At 41.2% G+C, this 16401-nt stretch overlaps 1 protein-coding gene across 10 annotated transcripts in view; it reads right to left on the minus strand.

The window, feature by feature from the left end:
* Positions 1–14738, minus strand: part of SLC7A6 (solute carrier family 7 member 6) — a 30117-nt gene extending 15379 nt beyond the window's left edge. The window contains exons 1-5 of one of the 10 annotated variants that reach the window (XM_083749940.1): positions 14400–14707; positions 12891–12951; positions 10074–10226; positions 5563–6131; positions 1589–1714 (exon numbers count right to left, since the gene is read on the minus strand). In XM_083749940.1, coding sequence (XP_083606066.1) covers positions 1589–1714; positions 5563–6091 — 655 coding nt within the window. In that variant the 5' untranslated portion in view covers positions 6092–6131; positions 10074–10226; positions 12891–12951; positions 14400–14707. The other 9 variants (XM_083749941.1, XM_083749946.1, XM_083749947.1 and 6 more) reach the window with 9 other exon arrangements.
* Positions 14739–16401: the final 1663 nt, after the last annotated feature.

The raw sequence follows: 16401 nt of genomic DNA on the forward strand, positions 1-16401 counted from the left end.
TCTACTTCTAAAACAGCAATATCTCAATGTGAGAAATATCTACAAAGGCCTGGTAAAGACACTACTGCTGTGCCCCAGGAGAGGCTGGTCCATTAGGACAAATGGGGTACTACCCTCTGCAACCTCAGTCTGCCATCAGCCAGCCTCCACCTGCCTGTTTTTCTTCTTCTTACAACCAGTCCAGGGGTGGCACTGCCTGCCAACTTCCTCTGCCTTAGTTTCAAGTGTTGCCTTTGTGGAACTCAGCAGGTAGGAGGATGGGAACAAAAGCAGAATTAGTTGGCTCCACCTGCCACTGGCTTTGGCTCCGCCTATTGCTAGTCCTGCGGCCTTCTGCATTACCAGTCCCAACAGGCACCACTTCTGTGTCTTAAAACACTCACTTCACTAGAAAACAGGTTCCAGTTACTCTGAATGTGTCAAAGAGGCTATTCTTCTACAACAGTGAAGGCTAAAAACAAGTTTTCAAAAAATACACTGAAAATTTTAGTTTTTCGAGACACCTGCAGACCTTTGAAATGTGCATAGAGTATTGTTAAGGGTGCAAATAAACGGCCTGAAGTGCCTAAAATGCCCTAGGGGACATGGTCTAATGAAACTTAATGCAGCCATCTGTTAAAGCCAATAAATTTGGGTCTGGTCAGTGCCTGGATGGTAAGCCACCTCGGAAGCTGATGTTCCGTGATGGAACCTTGAGTTCTGTGACGGAACATAGGAAGCTGCTTTATACCAAAGCAGACTATTGCATCAATCCATCTCTGTTTTGCTTACACTGACTGACTGACAGGCTGACATCTTTGCCAGTCCTATCTGGAGATACTGAGAATTGAACGTGAGATCTTCTACATCAGGCACGTCCAACAGGTAGATCGTGATCTGTGGTAGATCACTGGTAGATCAGTGGCTCCCCCCAAAGAAGCTGAACAACTTTGGCTCCCCTAAAAAAGGCTCAACATTTTGGTCCTTCACCCCCCCAAAACGGGCCTTCCCTCCTCCCTAAAAGAAGCTCAACAAGTTTGACCTGAACCCCCCCATAACAGGGCTTTCCTTCCTTAAAAAAGCTCAAAAACTTTGACCTGAACCCCAAAAAGGAGGTAGAACACTGCCAGTCTTTAACTCTGTGAGTAGATCGCAGTCTCTTGGGAGCTGGCCACCCCTGTTCTACATGAAAAGCAAAATGAAGCTGCAGAAGGATGCAGATATTTTTTATTGGGAGGAGGGGAGCATCTGGTGTTTCTGTGAAAGCATTAAGAAGCTGCTCCTCCATGCTTCCACACCTGTATATTTTACATATGATTTTAAATTTCAGAGTAAAACCACAAGTAGTTCCCAGATTTATGTTAAGTCACTATCTTACTGTGGGTTTTTATTTTCAATTTTGCCTTCATTCCTACCTAAGAGTACAGATGCAAGTTCTAGTTTTATAAGCAGAAGTTGGTTCAATTAGAAAGTTGGTAACATACCATAGCTTCCTATTTTTTGAAGGGATCTGAAACTGCTGTGAATTTTATCAATAACCCAGTAAATGCTCCTTAACATTTTTCTTTTGATCAGTACAAACCTTTACACATTAAGCTATTAATCTTACCCTGGCTTAGTTTAACAATTCCTGTTATGATGATGACAATAAGGGCAATGACTTTGGCATAGGTGAATGCATCCTGCACCCTTGTTCCCCATTTAACATAGGCACAATTTATAAACGTTAGAAGACCTAGGAGACAAAAAGGGAAGCAAGGAGGCATTAGAAAGTGCTTAGTTTTTGTCTTTTAAAAATCAGTCATTGGTTTGAAATTCTTCTCCATGCTAGAGCTAACATGTCACAATTACATATTTGTGCAAATAAGCTTAGGAAATCAGGATAAGGAAAAACCGTATTTATAAAGACACAGTTTTATTATTAAAACTAGTCTGTTATTTAACAGTTGGTTAACTTCCAACAAACTGCAAAGCAGAAAGGATTTCAGGACATATGCACATCTAAGAAGAGGGTCTAGAAGGCATGAAAATACTTCTAGGCCCAATTTGCAGTCTAATTATCATCTTAGGAGTAATCTTGTATCTTTGAAATGAAGGAAGGTTGCAAACGAATACACATTTTAAATGACAACATTCTTATTGAAAACAGGAATCACCACTTAAAAACTCTTTGACAACACAGTCTGTCAGTATAGTGGTTAAAAATACCCAAGCCACTAGACCTAAAGGGCTAGAAAAATTTAAGGGTAGTTCCATGGTTCAGGGAAACATCTTAAGCGAACCATTTTGATGGCATTTAAAAAACATTTACTAAGAAATGAAGAAGCAAAAAGCAATGCAAAAGGAAATGCAAAATTAAATGCTCCTTTTCCTTTAACCATCTGAAATGTCTTAATTCTCATATTCTTGACTATTTTAGAAAAATAGAAAGCAATAAAAACATTTTCAGCCATCACAAAAATGTAAAAATTGCTTATAAACGAACAGGAGAGAAAAATGGCTGAATTTCTCATATTTTTTCAGCAAGTCCTGAACTCCTCAATGAAATGGAAGAGATTGGCTAAAAGGAGGCAGGTTTACTTCTAGATTATGAGAAGCTGAAATTGAAAAGGATACTTCTAGTAACATTTCTAAAGGCTACTCAATTTATTACCATGCCCTACAACTTAAGTTGTTTCTATTTGACAAGCCAACCTAGATACACAGGGAGTATCTTATGACAACACAAAGAACTTATGAAACTACTCAGTAAACAACAGCATGATGAAATCTCTCGTCTCAGTATAGCAGAAGAGTATTTATTTATTGGTTTTTACGCAACTTAGTATCCACAACTGCATTTTCCTTCCTAGCCCCTGAGATCACAGATCAAGGCAAAGAGTGTATCCTGAAAGAAAAACTATTTTAATCGTGTCAATAGTCTAACACATCACTGTTTCCACTGACCTGGGGAGAGAATGTTTTCATGACTTCTGGTGAGTAAAAAATCACCACACCAACCAGAGTTATGCACATGTTTTCCTATCCTGGGTTCATTTACAAAAAAATAATAATATATCATTCCAATCTGTGCTTCTCAGCCCCACACTAATTCTAGCCAGAGTGGTAAAACCACTCAAATCCTAATTGCCAGGAAAAGGTTGACAGGCTGTGTAGTTCCCCAGCAAGCTCAAAAAAGACAAACCAGTTTCACTGAATTTCAGCCACTTAAAAAGTAGCTTTTAATGCTGCCCCAATTCAAAGCACTCCAAATGAAGAAACAGAAAATACATCATGACAGTAAGGGTAATAACAAATAAAATGCGGAAATTCACAACTTTTGAATTTAGTTAATCTAATCAAGTCACAAATGGGGAGTAAGAAAATAAAGGAACAATAATGGCCATATTTGGATGATTGTAGCTTGTCTTAACAAGTCAAGATATGTGTAAGCCTTTTGTCTGTGCACACCCTTCACAGCTCTACTCAAACAAAATGCTGAAGTATTGATTTAACCATAGTTTCTGATTTTGTTATATGGTTATCAGCTTCAGATCTTAAAGAACCAGACAAACATGCTAAGTCTACACTGAAGTCCCAGTCAAGCATTCAGACAAAGAAGGAGAGGACAAACTGTGCAGGGAGTGTGGTGCCACACCCTCTACTCCCAACCACTGTGCATTCAACAGAAAGATATGAAGGGTGATTCTAAGTGTATTCAGCCAAATGTGCATCCTCAGACTGTCATACATTCAACGTGAAAGTCGGGAGTGGAGTGCAGTGGGCAGTACACATCTGGATGGTGCATGCATCCCCTACACAGTTTGTGTCCTCATGCATTTGGATTAAAGCCTAAATAAGGTTTTACAGCCTATAGAAATGAATCCAGATCAGCACAGAGTTAAAGGCTTATTCTCTTTGTAAGAGAAAATAATGAGAAAAAAGATCTCAAGTATAGTAACAAACACAATAAGCCAGGGGTCACCAACCAAGCAGCTACAAGCACCATGGTGCCAACAAAGGCCTTCACTGGCGACCCCAGGCAGGGACCCCAGACTCTGAAAAAAAGACTTTAAAAAGTCTAAAGTCCTCCTACAAACAAAGGTATGGACCAAAATGTACAGATCCCCTTCTAAGTGATTTCTGTGAAATGCGGAATTTATAGCCAATGAGTGAAGACAGTTCTATGGCCAATGAGTGAGTTGTTTGGACACCAGGTAATAGAAATCCTTAGGGTCTTAAAGAGCTGCTGTTTTCCCCTCCTCTTCAGTGCTTCTGTCTTATTTTCCGGGCAGAAATTCAACAGCTTAATTTCTTTCTCAATTGGAAATACAATCACCATGCTAGTACTTTCTCTAATCTTGTGTTGTGGTGCCATGTTGTATTATGCTATGCCCCCCATAGCATAAGCATGTTGTGCCTCCCGGTCCAAGAAGGCCGGTGACCTTGACAATAAGTAATGTATCCTTTTTATTACTGTGAGCTTTCTATAAGGCCCAAGAACTAGCAAATCATTACAAACATCAGAATGTAAAAGATGTTTTCCTGTATCTTACTACAATAGTCCACCAAGCTCATGTGAATAATTTTGCACTTCTACTTCATTGCCTCTCACCTGCATTCTAAAAGATGTTACAAATTTTGAATATTTACAACTCTTGTCAAAGTGCATGGATATTTACCTGTTTTGCCTACTATTTGTTTTTCCTGTTAACAATTATCCAGTGCTTCTGGAAAGTTCCTTAGTCTCCTCCTATACATATTTAGTGAATGTGCATAGCACTTTCAATAAGTTACTTCCAGTAAGTGTGCCAGGTTTGCAGTCTTAGCCTTCAAGGAAGTAATCTTGCCTAATCTCCTTGCATATGTACAGAGAGAGCCAAACAAAAATCTGCCTGTTATATCTTAAGCAGACAAAATTTTGCAGTGCAAGAGACATGTGGGCTGCATGGCCAAAGGTTCTGGCTTATGCTCCTAGGTTGTAAAAGGCTATATTTAGTTGCAAACTAAATAATGTTCTCACTGTTATAGCAACCAGTTAGTATGCATGGTTGTTCAGGGAAAATATGGATTTCAAGATCTGAACCTTTTTTTAAAAAAAAAATCTATTCCTCCTAACCATTAAAAAACTAAATGGAAGACTCCTATTCCAAAAAAATAATAATTTAAAAATAATAAAAAAAATCTCCACATAGCAGATGTTGGTGATAAACAGGGAATCGCTGTCTTCTTCATGTCCCAATTCATGTCCTAATTCCCAGAAACACAAAGAGCTGGCCAAAGTTGGACATAATATACTGGCCCTTGTTGGTTCCTCTAAGAAATTCCTAACCCTAGGAATGCTAGAAGATTTTCTGCCTACAGCTCAAGACTTTCTTGCTCCTATTTCTGGCTACTCAAGACTAAGGATATCTCAAGCATTCAAGTGGTCTTCAAACAAGTACAGCCCTGCTGTACAAATTCAACCCTGCTCCTTCTGTCATTAATATTGCCATAACTAATTTAACTGTTTTGGAAGCATATTTGACTGTTGAATCATTGCAACTGATGCCTTTCTTTCCCAAGCCTACATCAAGGCAGCACTTTTGTTAATAAAATACTTACATATACAAGCTGCTGCAATAATTCGGCAAGCGATGTAAGGAGGTTGACAGGAAGGGAAGACAGGCTGCACAATATAGTTGGCAAATGTTATTGCAATAATTGCCTGGCTGGTTGGCTCAATAATCAATAGTGAAGTCCACAGACGTATAAAGGCAATGAAGCTTCCAAAGGCCTCCAGTATATATGCATAACTAGCTCCTGATTTAGTGATAGTGGTTCCAAGTTCAGCATAACATAGAGCTCCAAATACTGAAAAAATCCCACCAATTGCCCAAATTACTAGTGACAATCCATAAGATGTACTGTAGTTGAGTACTCCTTTGGGGGAAACAAAGATACCTGAACCAATCATGTTTCCTACTATTAGGCTAATCCCATTAAGAAGAGAGATTTCCTTTTTCAGCTGCATTGTTCCTTGGTTTCCTTCATTTATTTGAGTATTGCCACTTTGATCTATTTTGTCTGCTTCCTTAATTGGGTAATATTCAGTCAGTGAATTCAGAGGTGAAAAATTCTCTCTCTCTTCCATGATGATATTCGCATGTATCCACTGCAACGCCAACCCCAAACTACAACAAAAGAGAAAGATATAATTAAATACTAGCAATTAACTTTTTGAGAGCTCTATTGGCTATTGAGTAATGTATAAGCGCTATAAACAAACAAACAAACAAAGCAAAACAAACCTGAGACATCCTTGTTTTATAGTGTGAAAGGTGGGATACAATTAGTCATATAACCAAAAAGCAGCATTGAAGCATTTATTACAGGACTACTGCTCAAAACCAATTATAAACTATAAAGTCTTAAAATGCTTCATCACAGTAAGTACAGCACACATTACACAAGTGTCTTTGTAGCAGATCTCTGGTAATTACTCATTAAAAGTTTCACTCCAAAGCGTGCACAAAATTGAGTCTTAAAGCAGGCCTGTAAATAGCCACATGCCTTGTCTGTAGTGGGCAAGAATTGCCTCCAGTAATTCAGGAGGAATTTAGTAATCCAGGAAAGTTTTAGTATGCTGGAAAATAGTTCAGTCTTTTCCCCCTTCCAAACCATCTCAAAAGGTGTGTGTCTGGGCAGACAAGCTAGTAACCTTTGTGGTCTTACTTGCAAGGCTGTATTAAAGTAATGTCACAAGTGCCTATTGCTATAATTATTCATTTAAAATTCATTTACCGCTTGCTGTATTATAACTACAGTGGTACCTCGGGTTACAGACACTTCAGGTTACAGATGCTTCAGGTTACAGACTCCGCTAACACAGAAATAGTACCTGGGGTTAAGAACTTTGCTTCAGGGTGAGAATAGAAATTGTGCTCCAGAGGCACTTTAGCTTTGAGGAGAGACCATAGTTCAATGCTAGAGATGCATTGTTTGCACAAGATCCCTGGTTCCACCCCTGGGATATCCAGTTAAGGAATCTCAGATTGTAAGGATGTAAAAGATATTGTCTAAGACCTTGGAAAGCCACTGCCAGCAAACATAAATACTCCATAGGTTGTATCTAAGTTTTACTCACAGTAGACCCATCAAAATTAATGGTTCAAGTTAGTCATGGCCATTGATTTTCAAGCCTCTACTCAGAGTAGGACTCACATTGGATACAACCCAATACTGGGTTGGGTAGAGCATGTAAAGGCAGCTTTATATGTTCAGCTACAGAAACTTCAAAAATAAGGCCACTTTACACATAATGTCTTCTGACATTGAAATTATCTCAGTGCAGAAAAATGTCATCTCCAAATAGGCCCCACTTAGGAAGCATACTAATTGAGGTCACAACCAGACAGCACAGGCAACACAAAATCCAGAAGGGACAAGTATTTATGGAACCATACCTCTGGAGTTGATGAACTTTACAATAAGGCAGGACAAATATGTACACGCAGCCCATTTGTTATATTTAACTTACATTAGGAATGTCCTTTTGCATTTTTAGAGCACCATCCACCAAGCACAAGCCCCCTTCATACCAAGCTTGGCTTTTATCACATTCCAGACATCCATCAGTAAAATCATCCAATTAGTCATTCATTCTCTGAATTAATACACTGTCTAGAAAATCAGACATTTCTGCTTATAATCATAGCTCAGGTTAATTAAGGAACATTTGTTAGGCATCTGGTAGATTGTGATGGGTTATCATGGACCATACTCTGTTCATTTGGTTCTTGAGGTTGTTGTTTTATTACTGTACTGTTGCTAGGTTTAGAACTCTTTATTTTTATTCTCTTTGTAAGTCACCTAGAAATTATTTTTACTAATAAAACAAATACATAAATAATGAATAGAATATGCCTAAAAAATAAAAACCATAGAAAGTGTAATATCATATCAGGAAGCAATAGTCAACCTTTTTAGATATAGGACACACATACAAGACTTACTTTGGGGCTGGGGGCGGGTTACCTGTTCTTTCTGTTCTACTATCTTGTTCTCCCTTTTCTTTCACCTACTCTTTAAACAGATCTTAAACACAAAAAGGTGACCACTCCTGATAAGGCTGTGATCCACTTGGGACCTTCCACCTACCAGCTGGAAGTTCAATGCTGTAAGAGACAAACTCTTTCATACACTGGGGAGGGGAGAACTTTCTGGCTTTAGTTTAACTAGCGTTGCATCATATCTGATCAAACCAGTTGTTAAAAAATTGACTATGTTAAGTCTAACAAACACCACTGCTTCACAAATAAACCTATTGTTATTTTTAGCGGTCGCTGTCACATAAGTAACCTGAGCTCCTCTTGTGAAAGGAAAACCACACTAGAATGCATTTCCCTTTGAAACAACAGAAGGCAGTACTATTCTCAGTGATACTTCTGCTGTCTGCAGCTGAATTGATACTCTTTCCCAATTTATTCTATCTCAACATCACAAATACCATCACATTATTGTTTCTCTTAAAAAACACACCAAAAACTCTTTCAGGGGACACAGTTGTAATGTTCCTGACTGTCAACGTTTTGAGAGCAGGCTATTGTATCATGCACACCCTCTTTTCATGCATACAAATTGCTCTCGCCATTCCTCAGACACCAGCATTAGCCATGCATACTCTAACCATGTTCTCTCTTGAATAGGCTTTCCAAACCCTGACTACAATGGGTGCAGTGGGGCACTGACCATGCCCAAGACCAGTATAGGCATAAATCCTTGACCATGGTTAAAGCTATGAGAGGAAGGGTGAAATGAATAAGTGCCATAGAGGGATGAAATACACAATCCCACAGCTTGCTCCTAATATCGTAATCACAATAAAAAATTAAGAGCAATACTTCTGCACCAAACAATAGCAGTACTTTATCATCAGGCCAGAGGCCTGTAACTTTCTGGACAGTCAGTTTTACTGGTTCAGTCATCTTTACATTGTTACTGTGTTGAGTCTACAGAAAAACTCCTGAAAATCAGTATATATACTGTATTTGCTTGGTTTCAGCTAGAATTAACTAGAATTAACAACTGAGATGAAAATTTCATGGTCCTTCTCATTCTTTTTTTATTAAGAAACTGGCAGAGACATTCATGAGTAAAGTGGTACCTCTAGTTACGAACTTAATTCGTTCCGAGATCTGTTCTTAACTTGAAACTGTTCTTAATTAGCGTGCTTTCACTAATGGGGCCTCTTGCTGCCGCTGTGCCGCTGGCACACGATTTCCGTTCTCATCCTGGGGCAAAGCTCTCAACTCAAGGTAACTCTTCCAGGTTAGCAGAGTTTGTAACCTGAGGAGTTTGAAACTCGAGGTACCACTGTATATGTGTGAACCAGCCCCCAGGTAAACAGACAGAGAAATTGTCAATTGCAAGAAAGACAGTACCACAAAGTACAAACTAATGTGCAGAATGGCTCCCCATTTGTGGAATGCTTTCCCCAGGGAGGCTCACCTGGCATCTTCACGATATATTGTTAGGTGCCAGACAAAAATGCTCCTATTTAACCAGGGCTTTGGCTGATTAACATTCTATATCCTTTTAAATGTGTTTGTAGGAGAGGGTTTTTTGTTCTCATTCTTGTTTTTATTATATATTTGCACTCTCATTTTGTATATTTATGTTGTGAACCACTCTGTGATCTTCAGTTGGAGGGTGGTATACAAATTTAATAAAAAGTAATAACAGTAACAATAAGAATAACAGAAAAGTGGATTCCTAATAAACAAGCAATAGAAATCAAACCCAAACATGAAACCACCCACCCCTCAAATTCAGAGATGGTTTTGCTGATGTTTGGCAAACATTCATAAAGAATTTGTGTTCTCAGACTAAAGGTGTCACTATACATGACAATGAAATATAGTGGGGGGGGCAGTGAGAAACCTACAAATTCTAGGTGTTTTTGAATACTTTTGAATAAATTGGAAGATGGGGGAAGGCCCATTAATGCTATTTACACCAAAAACTAAAGTAAAAAAATTAATACAGAATTCATGGTGGATTTATAGCAGGAACTACAATGACAACATACACACAAATCACCAATGCTAATTTTGTGTTAGTTACTATGTACTTACTGATTGAACGGCTTGTTCAACGGCTTGCACACTAGTTACAAACTTTGTACGGCAGCATCAACAATTCCAGCATTTTTAAAAACTGCCTTCCCAGAAATCAGTAGCTGGTCACAGTGCTCTCTTCTTCTGTCTCATGAATCAGCATCATATATTCTGTAGAATATACAAGTATTAGGAACTCAATAAAGTGGACTAAAATAAATAAGGACTGTGTTGAATATTCACTGCAGAGGAGTACAGGATATTCATAGCATTGTTTGGTATAAGTGAAACTACTACCAAACTAAGGTAAAGTAAAGGTAAAGGTAAAAGGTAAAGGACCCCTGGATGGTTAAGTCCAGTCAAAGGCAACTATAGGATGCAGCGTTCATCTTGCTTCAGGCCGAGAGAGCCAGGATTTCTCCACAGACAGCTTTCTGGGTCATGTGGCCAGCATAACTAAACCGCTTCTGGCACAATGGAACACTGTGACAGAAGCCAGAGCACACGGAAATGCCATTTATCTTCCCACCACAGCAGTACCTATTTATCTACTTGCACTAGTGTGCTTTCAAACTGCTAGGTTGGAAAAAGCTGGGACAGAGCAACGGGAGCTCACCCCATCGCGCTGATTTGAACTGCCAACCTTCCGATTGGCAAGCCCAAGAGGCTCAGTGGTTAAGACCACAGTGTCACCCGTGTTCCTACTATCAAACTAAAGCTAAAGAAGTTTGGTTATCATCACAGAGGAAGTATGAATCTGTGCTGTGTAAATTAGCAGAACTCCTATGTAGATAAAAATGGGAAGTGTAAGTGTATCCTAAGATACACAAGGAGACAGAATGGCACAGTGGGAAGGCAGAAAAAGAAAGGAAAGTACTAATTACACAGACTTAATTCTGGCACAGGAATCAGGTACCTGATTTGTGAGCGTCTGCAGGGTGCTGTCAGACTAATACTCTAAACTCAAGTGACTTTATTCAGAAATATTTCCTACTGATTTCAGTGGACTCTACTTTCCAGTGAAACACAATTATAATCAGGCTGCAAGTTCTTGAAAACAAGATACTTAAAAACAATTCCAATGCAATATGTATACACCATCCTATATGTTTCTATGGTCATGGTCAGCACCAACTAGTTTTCCAGCTTAAGATGGATTGAGGGCTGGTGGTCCAGTTTTCCCCATTCCCTGAATAGCGTTCAATAAAGGTGCCTCAGGTGCCACTTCTCCACAAGTCCTTGCCTTCCAGCTGGCAATTGTGGTGTGTCAGGTAAAAGGTAAAGGGACCCCTGACCATTAGGGTCCAGTCACGGACGACTCTGCGGTTGCAGCACTCATCTCACTTTACTGGCCGAGGAAGCCGGTGCACAGCTTCCAGGTCATGGGACTAGCATGACTAAGTCGCTTCTGGCAAACCAGAGCAGTGCACGGAAACGCCGTTTACCTTCCTGCTGGAGCGGTACCTATTTATCTACTTGCACTTTGTGCTTTCGAACTGCTAGGTTGGCAGGATCAGGGACCGAGCAATGGGAGCTCACCCCATTGCAGGGATTCGAACCGCCAACCTTCTGATTGGCAAGCCCTAGACTCTGTGGCCCTAGACCCACAGTGCCACCCGCATCCCTGGTATGTCAGGTAGCATCTTTTTAAAAAGCAGATTTAACTCAAGGTACTCCAGTTGTTGATATCCCTTTTAAAAAGATGCAAAGCACTGCTATCAGTACAAAGAACAGAGACAATGAAGCTGCAGACTTTGAAAACATGCCCTCTATGTGTAACATTAAACACAACGAAAGGGAGCAGAACCACATCCCCTGGTCCTGCCCCATCAGTCATTCATGTCACCCGTAGCATTTCAACAAATGAGGGTGGGGCTTTATGCATACACTTTTGTACACATAGGCTTCCCATGTGACCTGCTACTGCCATCACATTGGGTTCTTGAATGCATGGAAGTCTATGCACACACAACTGTACATGTGTAAACAGCCGTTTTCAATCATCCTGAAAGGGGGAACATGATCCCTCCTCCCCCATTTCTAGGCTCCAAGGACAACGAAGTGTAATATGTGTGGGTGGGTGTTGATTGTGTACTTTCCTCCATGCTGCAGTCCCCTTTTAGTAGTAGTGGTAGTATTTATTTCATCCATTTGTCACTTACATATAAAATGTTTCAAAACAACTTACATCTTATACTTTTACCTCATCTCTCCCACTCTTTCATACAGATGGTGAAGGGAACAGCAACATTATTTTTTAACCCTGAGGGTAGCAAAATATATTGATACAATCTCTGGTGCCTAGGAATATTTTCTGTGAAAGTAGGCAAGATAATTGTTTCACCACAGCTATCTCTCCTTTTTCCTCATTCTCTCCAAGTAAAAGAGAGCCTAGTGCCCATTTATTTTAGTGCTAGGCTGCCAGTGATATAGTATGGTTCTTTTGTACAGCATCCTGAGGACTGTTGCGACCCGCAATTGATCAGAGTGAGGGAAAGTGTGTTTCTTTGTGTGTTTAAGTGTGGGTGAATGTGTGCTTGTGTAAGTACAAGTGTAATAAAGGGTTTGGAATTTGTGTAGGTATTGAGTGAGTGGAAGAGTATTGAGCAGAATCTTATTTTTGGAATGCCCTCCCATCAGATGTCAAAGAAATAAACAACTATCTGACGTTTAGAAGACATAGGAAAGTTTTTAATGAATGATGTTTTAATGTATTTTTAATCTTTTGTTGGAAGCCGCCCAGAGTGGCTGGGGAAACCATATAAATAATAAATTATTATTATTATTATTATTATTATTATTATTATTATTATTATTATGTTTTGCTTTACATACTGTGTTGCTCTATTTTGTTGTTTGTTTTCCTGGCTTTTTCATAAACAGTGGTATACAAAATCTGAAATAAGGAAAAGTAGATTTACTTTGGCAGCAGCCCCTTATCCCCTGTTCCATACAAGTGAATGGGGGAAACTCTATTCAGACCTTCTAAAATGTTATGCTCGGAGAGGGCCCCTAATGGTAGTTCCCAGTCTTTCCTTCTGAATATAGACATTTTTACTGATTTTAATACTGTATTTTTTAATTGCCCTAGAACCTCATGGTGAAAAGTGGATAAGAAAGCAAACAAAAACTCCCATTCACTTGTACGTGGACTTGGCTGCAACAAGGAACAGGAGCTGCCATCAATCCATCCAACCCAAAGTGCCTTGGTCCTCAGCTGCAGGTGTCAGGCTCCACTACTGCAGGGATTCCTAAACTGTTGTCCATGGAGATTGTTTAGGGGCAGGGAGCCCCTCACAGGGGCCTGCCCAGGACACCTTGCTGTCTGGGAGAGAGGACCAAATTGTGCCCCACCCCAGTAAAGGTGTACAGCACCTACAGACTCTTCAAGTTATTTTACACAAAAATTAGCTGCATTATTGTTATATTTATTTATACCCCACCTTTCCCCCCAGAAGTGGGATTCTAGGTGGCTCGCAAAAATTAGGCTAAACATTAGGCTAACCAAAACATCACAAAATAAGTGTGCAAGCTTCCAAGTTGTCCAGAACTCTTCCTCAAGTCAGATCAGCCTTTGTCAACCTCATGCCCTCCAGTTGTTTTGGATTACAACTTCCACCAGCCCTGAGCAAAATGTCTGGAGGGCACCAAGTTGGTGAAGGCTGGGCTTAGATGTTAGCCAGTGCAGAAGAGAGAAAAATGATGCTTAACTGAGGCCTTCCCCTGACAGCCAAGTTTTTCTCTTTCTCTTGTCCCCACCCCATTTTGCTTTTTGTCTGCCTTCTAGGGAAGACTGATGAAAAAACCTAGAGGACTTCGGAGCTTGCACACTATTTGGCAACATTTCAGTTGGCCCCACAGAAACGTCCCCAGGCATAAAACACTGACTCTCCTATTCCTGGTGGTGGTAACAGCAGATAATAACATCAATCTGAAAATAGTAATAATAATAAATATTCAATTTGAATATTCAGCATTTGAAACACACAGAGACACCCCCCCCCCCCAAAAAAAACCCGCTGCCTAATGGCAGGGCCGGCCTGAGCCACCCGCCACCCTCCTCGCGCTGCCCCGACACCCAAAATAAAATAAAATAAAACCTTTTGTGGCGCCTGCACTGGCGATAAAGAGAAAAGGGACCTCGGAGGCGGCGAGCGAGAGGCGCAGGAAAAAAGAGAGCAGAAAAAGCCGGTCTCCTTCCGCCGCCGCCGCCTCGTCCCACCCGCTGCCTCTGAGGTGAATCCCTGAGGCACCGCCACCCCCACCCCCAGCAGCACTTCGAGGGCGCCCAGCCCACCTTGGCTCTTCGCTCTCTTTTAAGCCTCGCTTCTCCTCCTCGCTCACCTCACGCCCCGCCGAGCCGGAGGGATGCTCAGGCGAGAACGCCAGCCAGCAAGCCGGGCAGCCTGCCTGCCTGCTGCCGCCTCCCGCTCAGGCGACCTCTAGCCGAGCAGCTTCATCCGCCTCTCGCCTTGTTTTGTTTTCCCCTCAGCGAGAGCGGCGAAGGAGCTGGGCTGCCGGCCCAAAGTCCCGCCCCGCCGCGGCTGAGGCGCTCGCCTGAAGAAGGCCCCCCTGGTGGTGGTGCTGGTGGTAGCAGCAGCAGCAGCGCAGGCGGCGGCCTGGACGGGGCTCCTCCCACCGCCGACGCCCTCTGGCGTCTTCTTAGCTTCTCGCAGGCTCTCCTCAGAAAGGCCCGGCGGGCTATGTTGGTTTCTCAGGTCGAAAAGGCAAGACCACCACCGCAAAACCACGAGAGAGAAAGAGTTGAAGAAGGGGAGCAAGGCGGCGGCGGGGGGGGGTTAGGGGGCGTTTACATATACACAAGAAAAGGTGAAAAGATTTGGCACAAACCCCATGGGGTCAGCAGGGTTTATTCCTAATAAAACGTGGGAGGAAAGTTATAAGGCGGTCAAACAGTTGGGCACACCCAAAGTACAGGAGGAACAGCGCATTTGTAGTGAGGTCAAACAAATTATTACGATTATTCTTCAAAACTATATTACATAGAATTGTAGAGTGACCAGCAGTCACCTAGTCCAAGAATCTCAGCTAAAGCATCCCGTGCCAGATGGATTTATTACAATTTATTATGGACATTTTCTGCAGGCAACGTGCAGGATTCCCTTTCCTCTATTTTATCCTCACAACTGCCCTGTGTGAGGTATGTTAAGCTGAGACATGGTGACTGACTCAGCATGTTAAAAAAGAAGGGGGGACTGATTATATGGGAGGCAGCACATTGCAGAGGAGCAGGGATTTTCATTGTAAAGAAAAGTGTTTAAAAAGCATGTGTTTGGGAGAGAACTTAGTTCTACATCAGCTGCATAGGAAGTTTAAGTTGACAGTTCCATTCTTAAGTAAAAGAATATTTATTTTTAACATTAAGGGTTTCAAATTTTGTAAGCAATATTGTTTCTCTACCTTTAATACATGTATCTCTTCTTCACTTATTTCATCTTCTGAGCCTCAGGACTGACAAATCAATTAAAGCTTAAGTCTGCTGTCCTAGGCACACTTATCTGGAAGTAGGTCCCAATGAATGCAACGGTATTTACTTCTGAATAAACTTGCATGGGATTGCAGTCAACGTATGTAAAACAACCACCCCAGGCAGTCAATAAATATAAACAATACAATAATAAATCAATAATATAATGAACACAGTGACCATTCACAATGTAATAACAACAAAATACACTGTGTGAATATTAAAAAGAAAAGCAAGATATCCTCATCAGCATCCCTTCCCCAAGAAGCTAAAAATCTAAAATTCACCACAGGAAACAACAGAAAGGAATAATAATAATAATAATAATAATAATAATAATAATAATAATAATAATAATTTATTATTTGTACCCCGCCCATCTGGCTGGGTTTCCCCAGCCACTCTGGGCGGCTTCCAACAAAGATGAAAATGTCACATATTAAAAACTTCCCTGAACAGGGCTGCCTTCAGATGTCTTCTGAATGTCAGGTAGTTGTTTATCGCTTTGACATCTGATGGGAGGGCGTTCCACAGGGCGGGCGCCACTACCAAGAAGGCCCTCTGCCTGGTTCCCTGTAACTTGGCCTCTCGCAGTGAGGGAACTGCCAGAAGGCCCTTGGAGCTGGACCTCAGTGTCCGGGCAGAATGATGGGGGAGGAGACGCTCCTTCAGATATACTGGACCGAGGCCGTTTAGGGCTTTAAAGGTCAGCACCAACACTTTGAATTGTGCTCGGAAACATACTGGGAGCCAATGTAGGTCTTTCAAGACCGGTGTTATATAGTCTCGGCGGCCGCTCCCAGTCACAAGTCTAGCTGCTGCGTTCTGGATTAGTTGTAGTTTCTGGGTCACCTTCAA

Source organism: Podarcis gaigeae, assembly GCF_964106915.1.
Source record: "Podarcis gaigeae genome assembly, chromosome: 8".
Lineage (NCBI taxonomy): Eukaryota > Metazoa > Chordata > Lepidosauria > Squamata > Lacertidae > Podarcis > Podarcis gaigeae.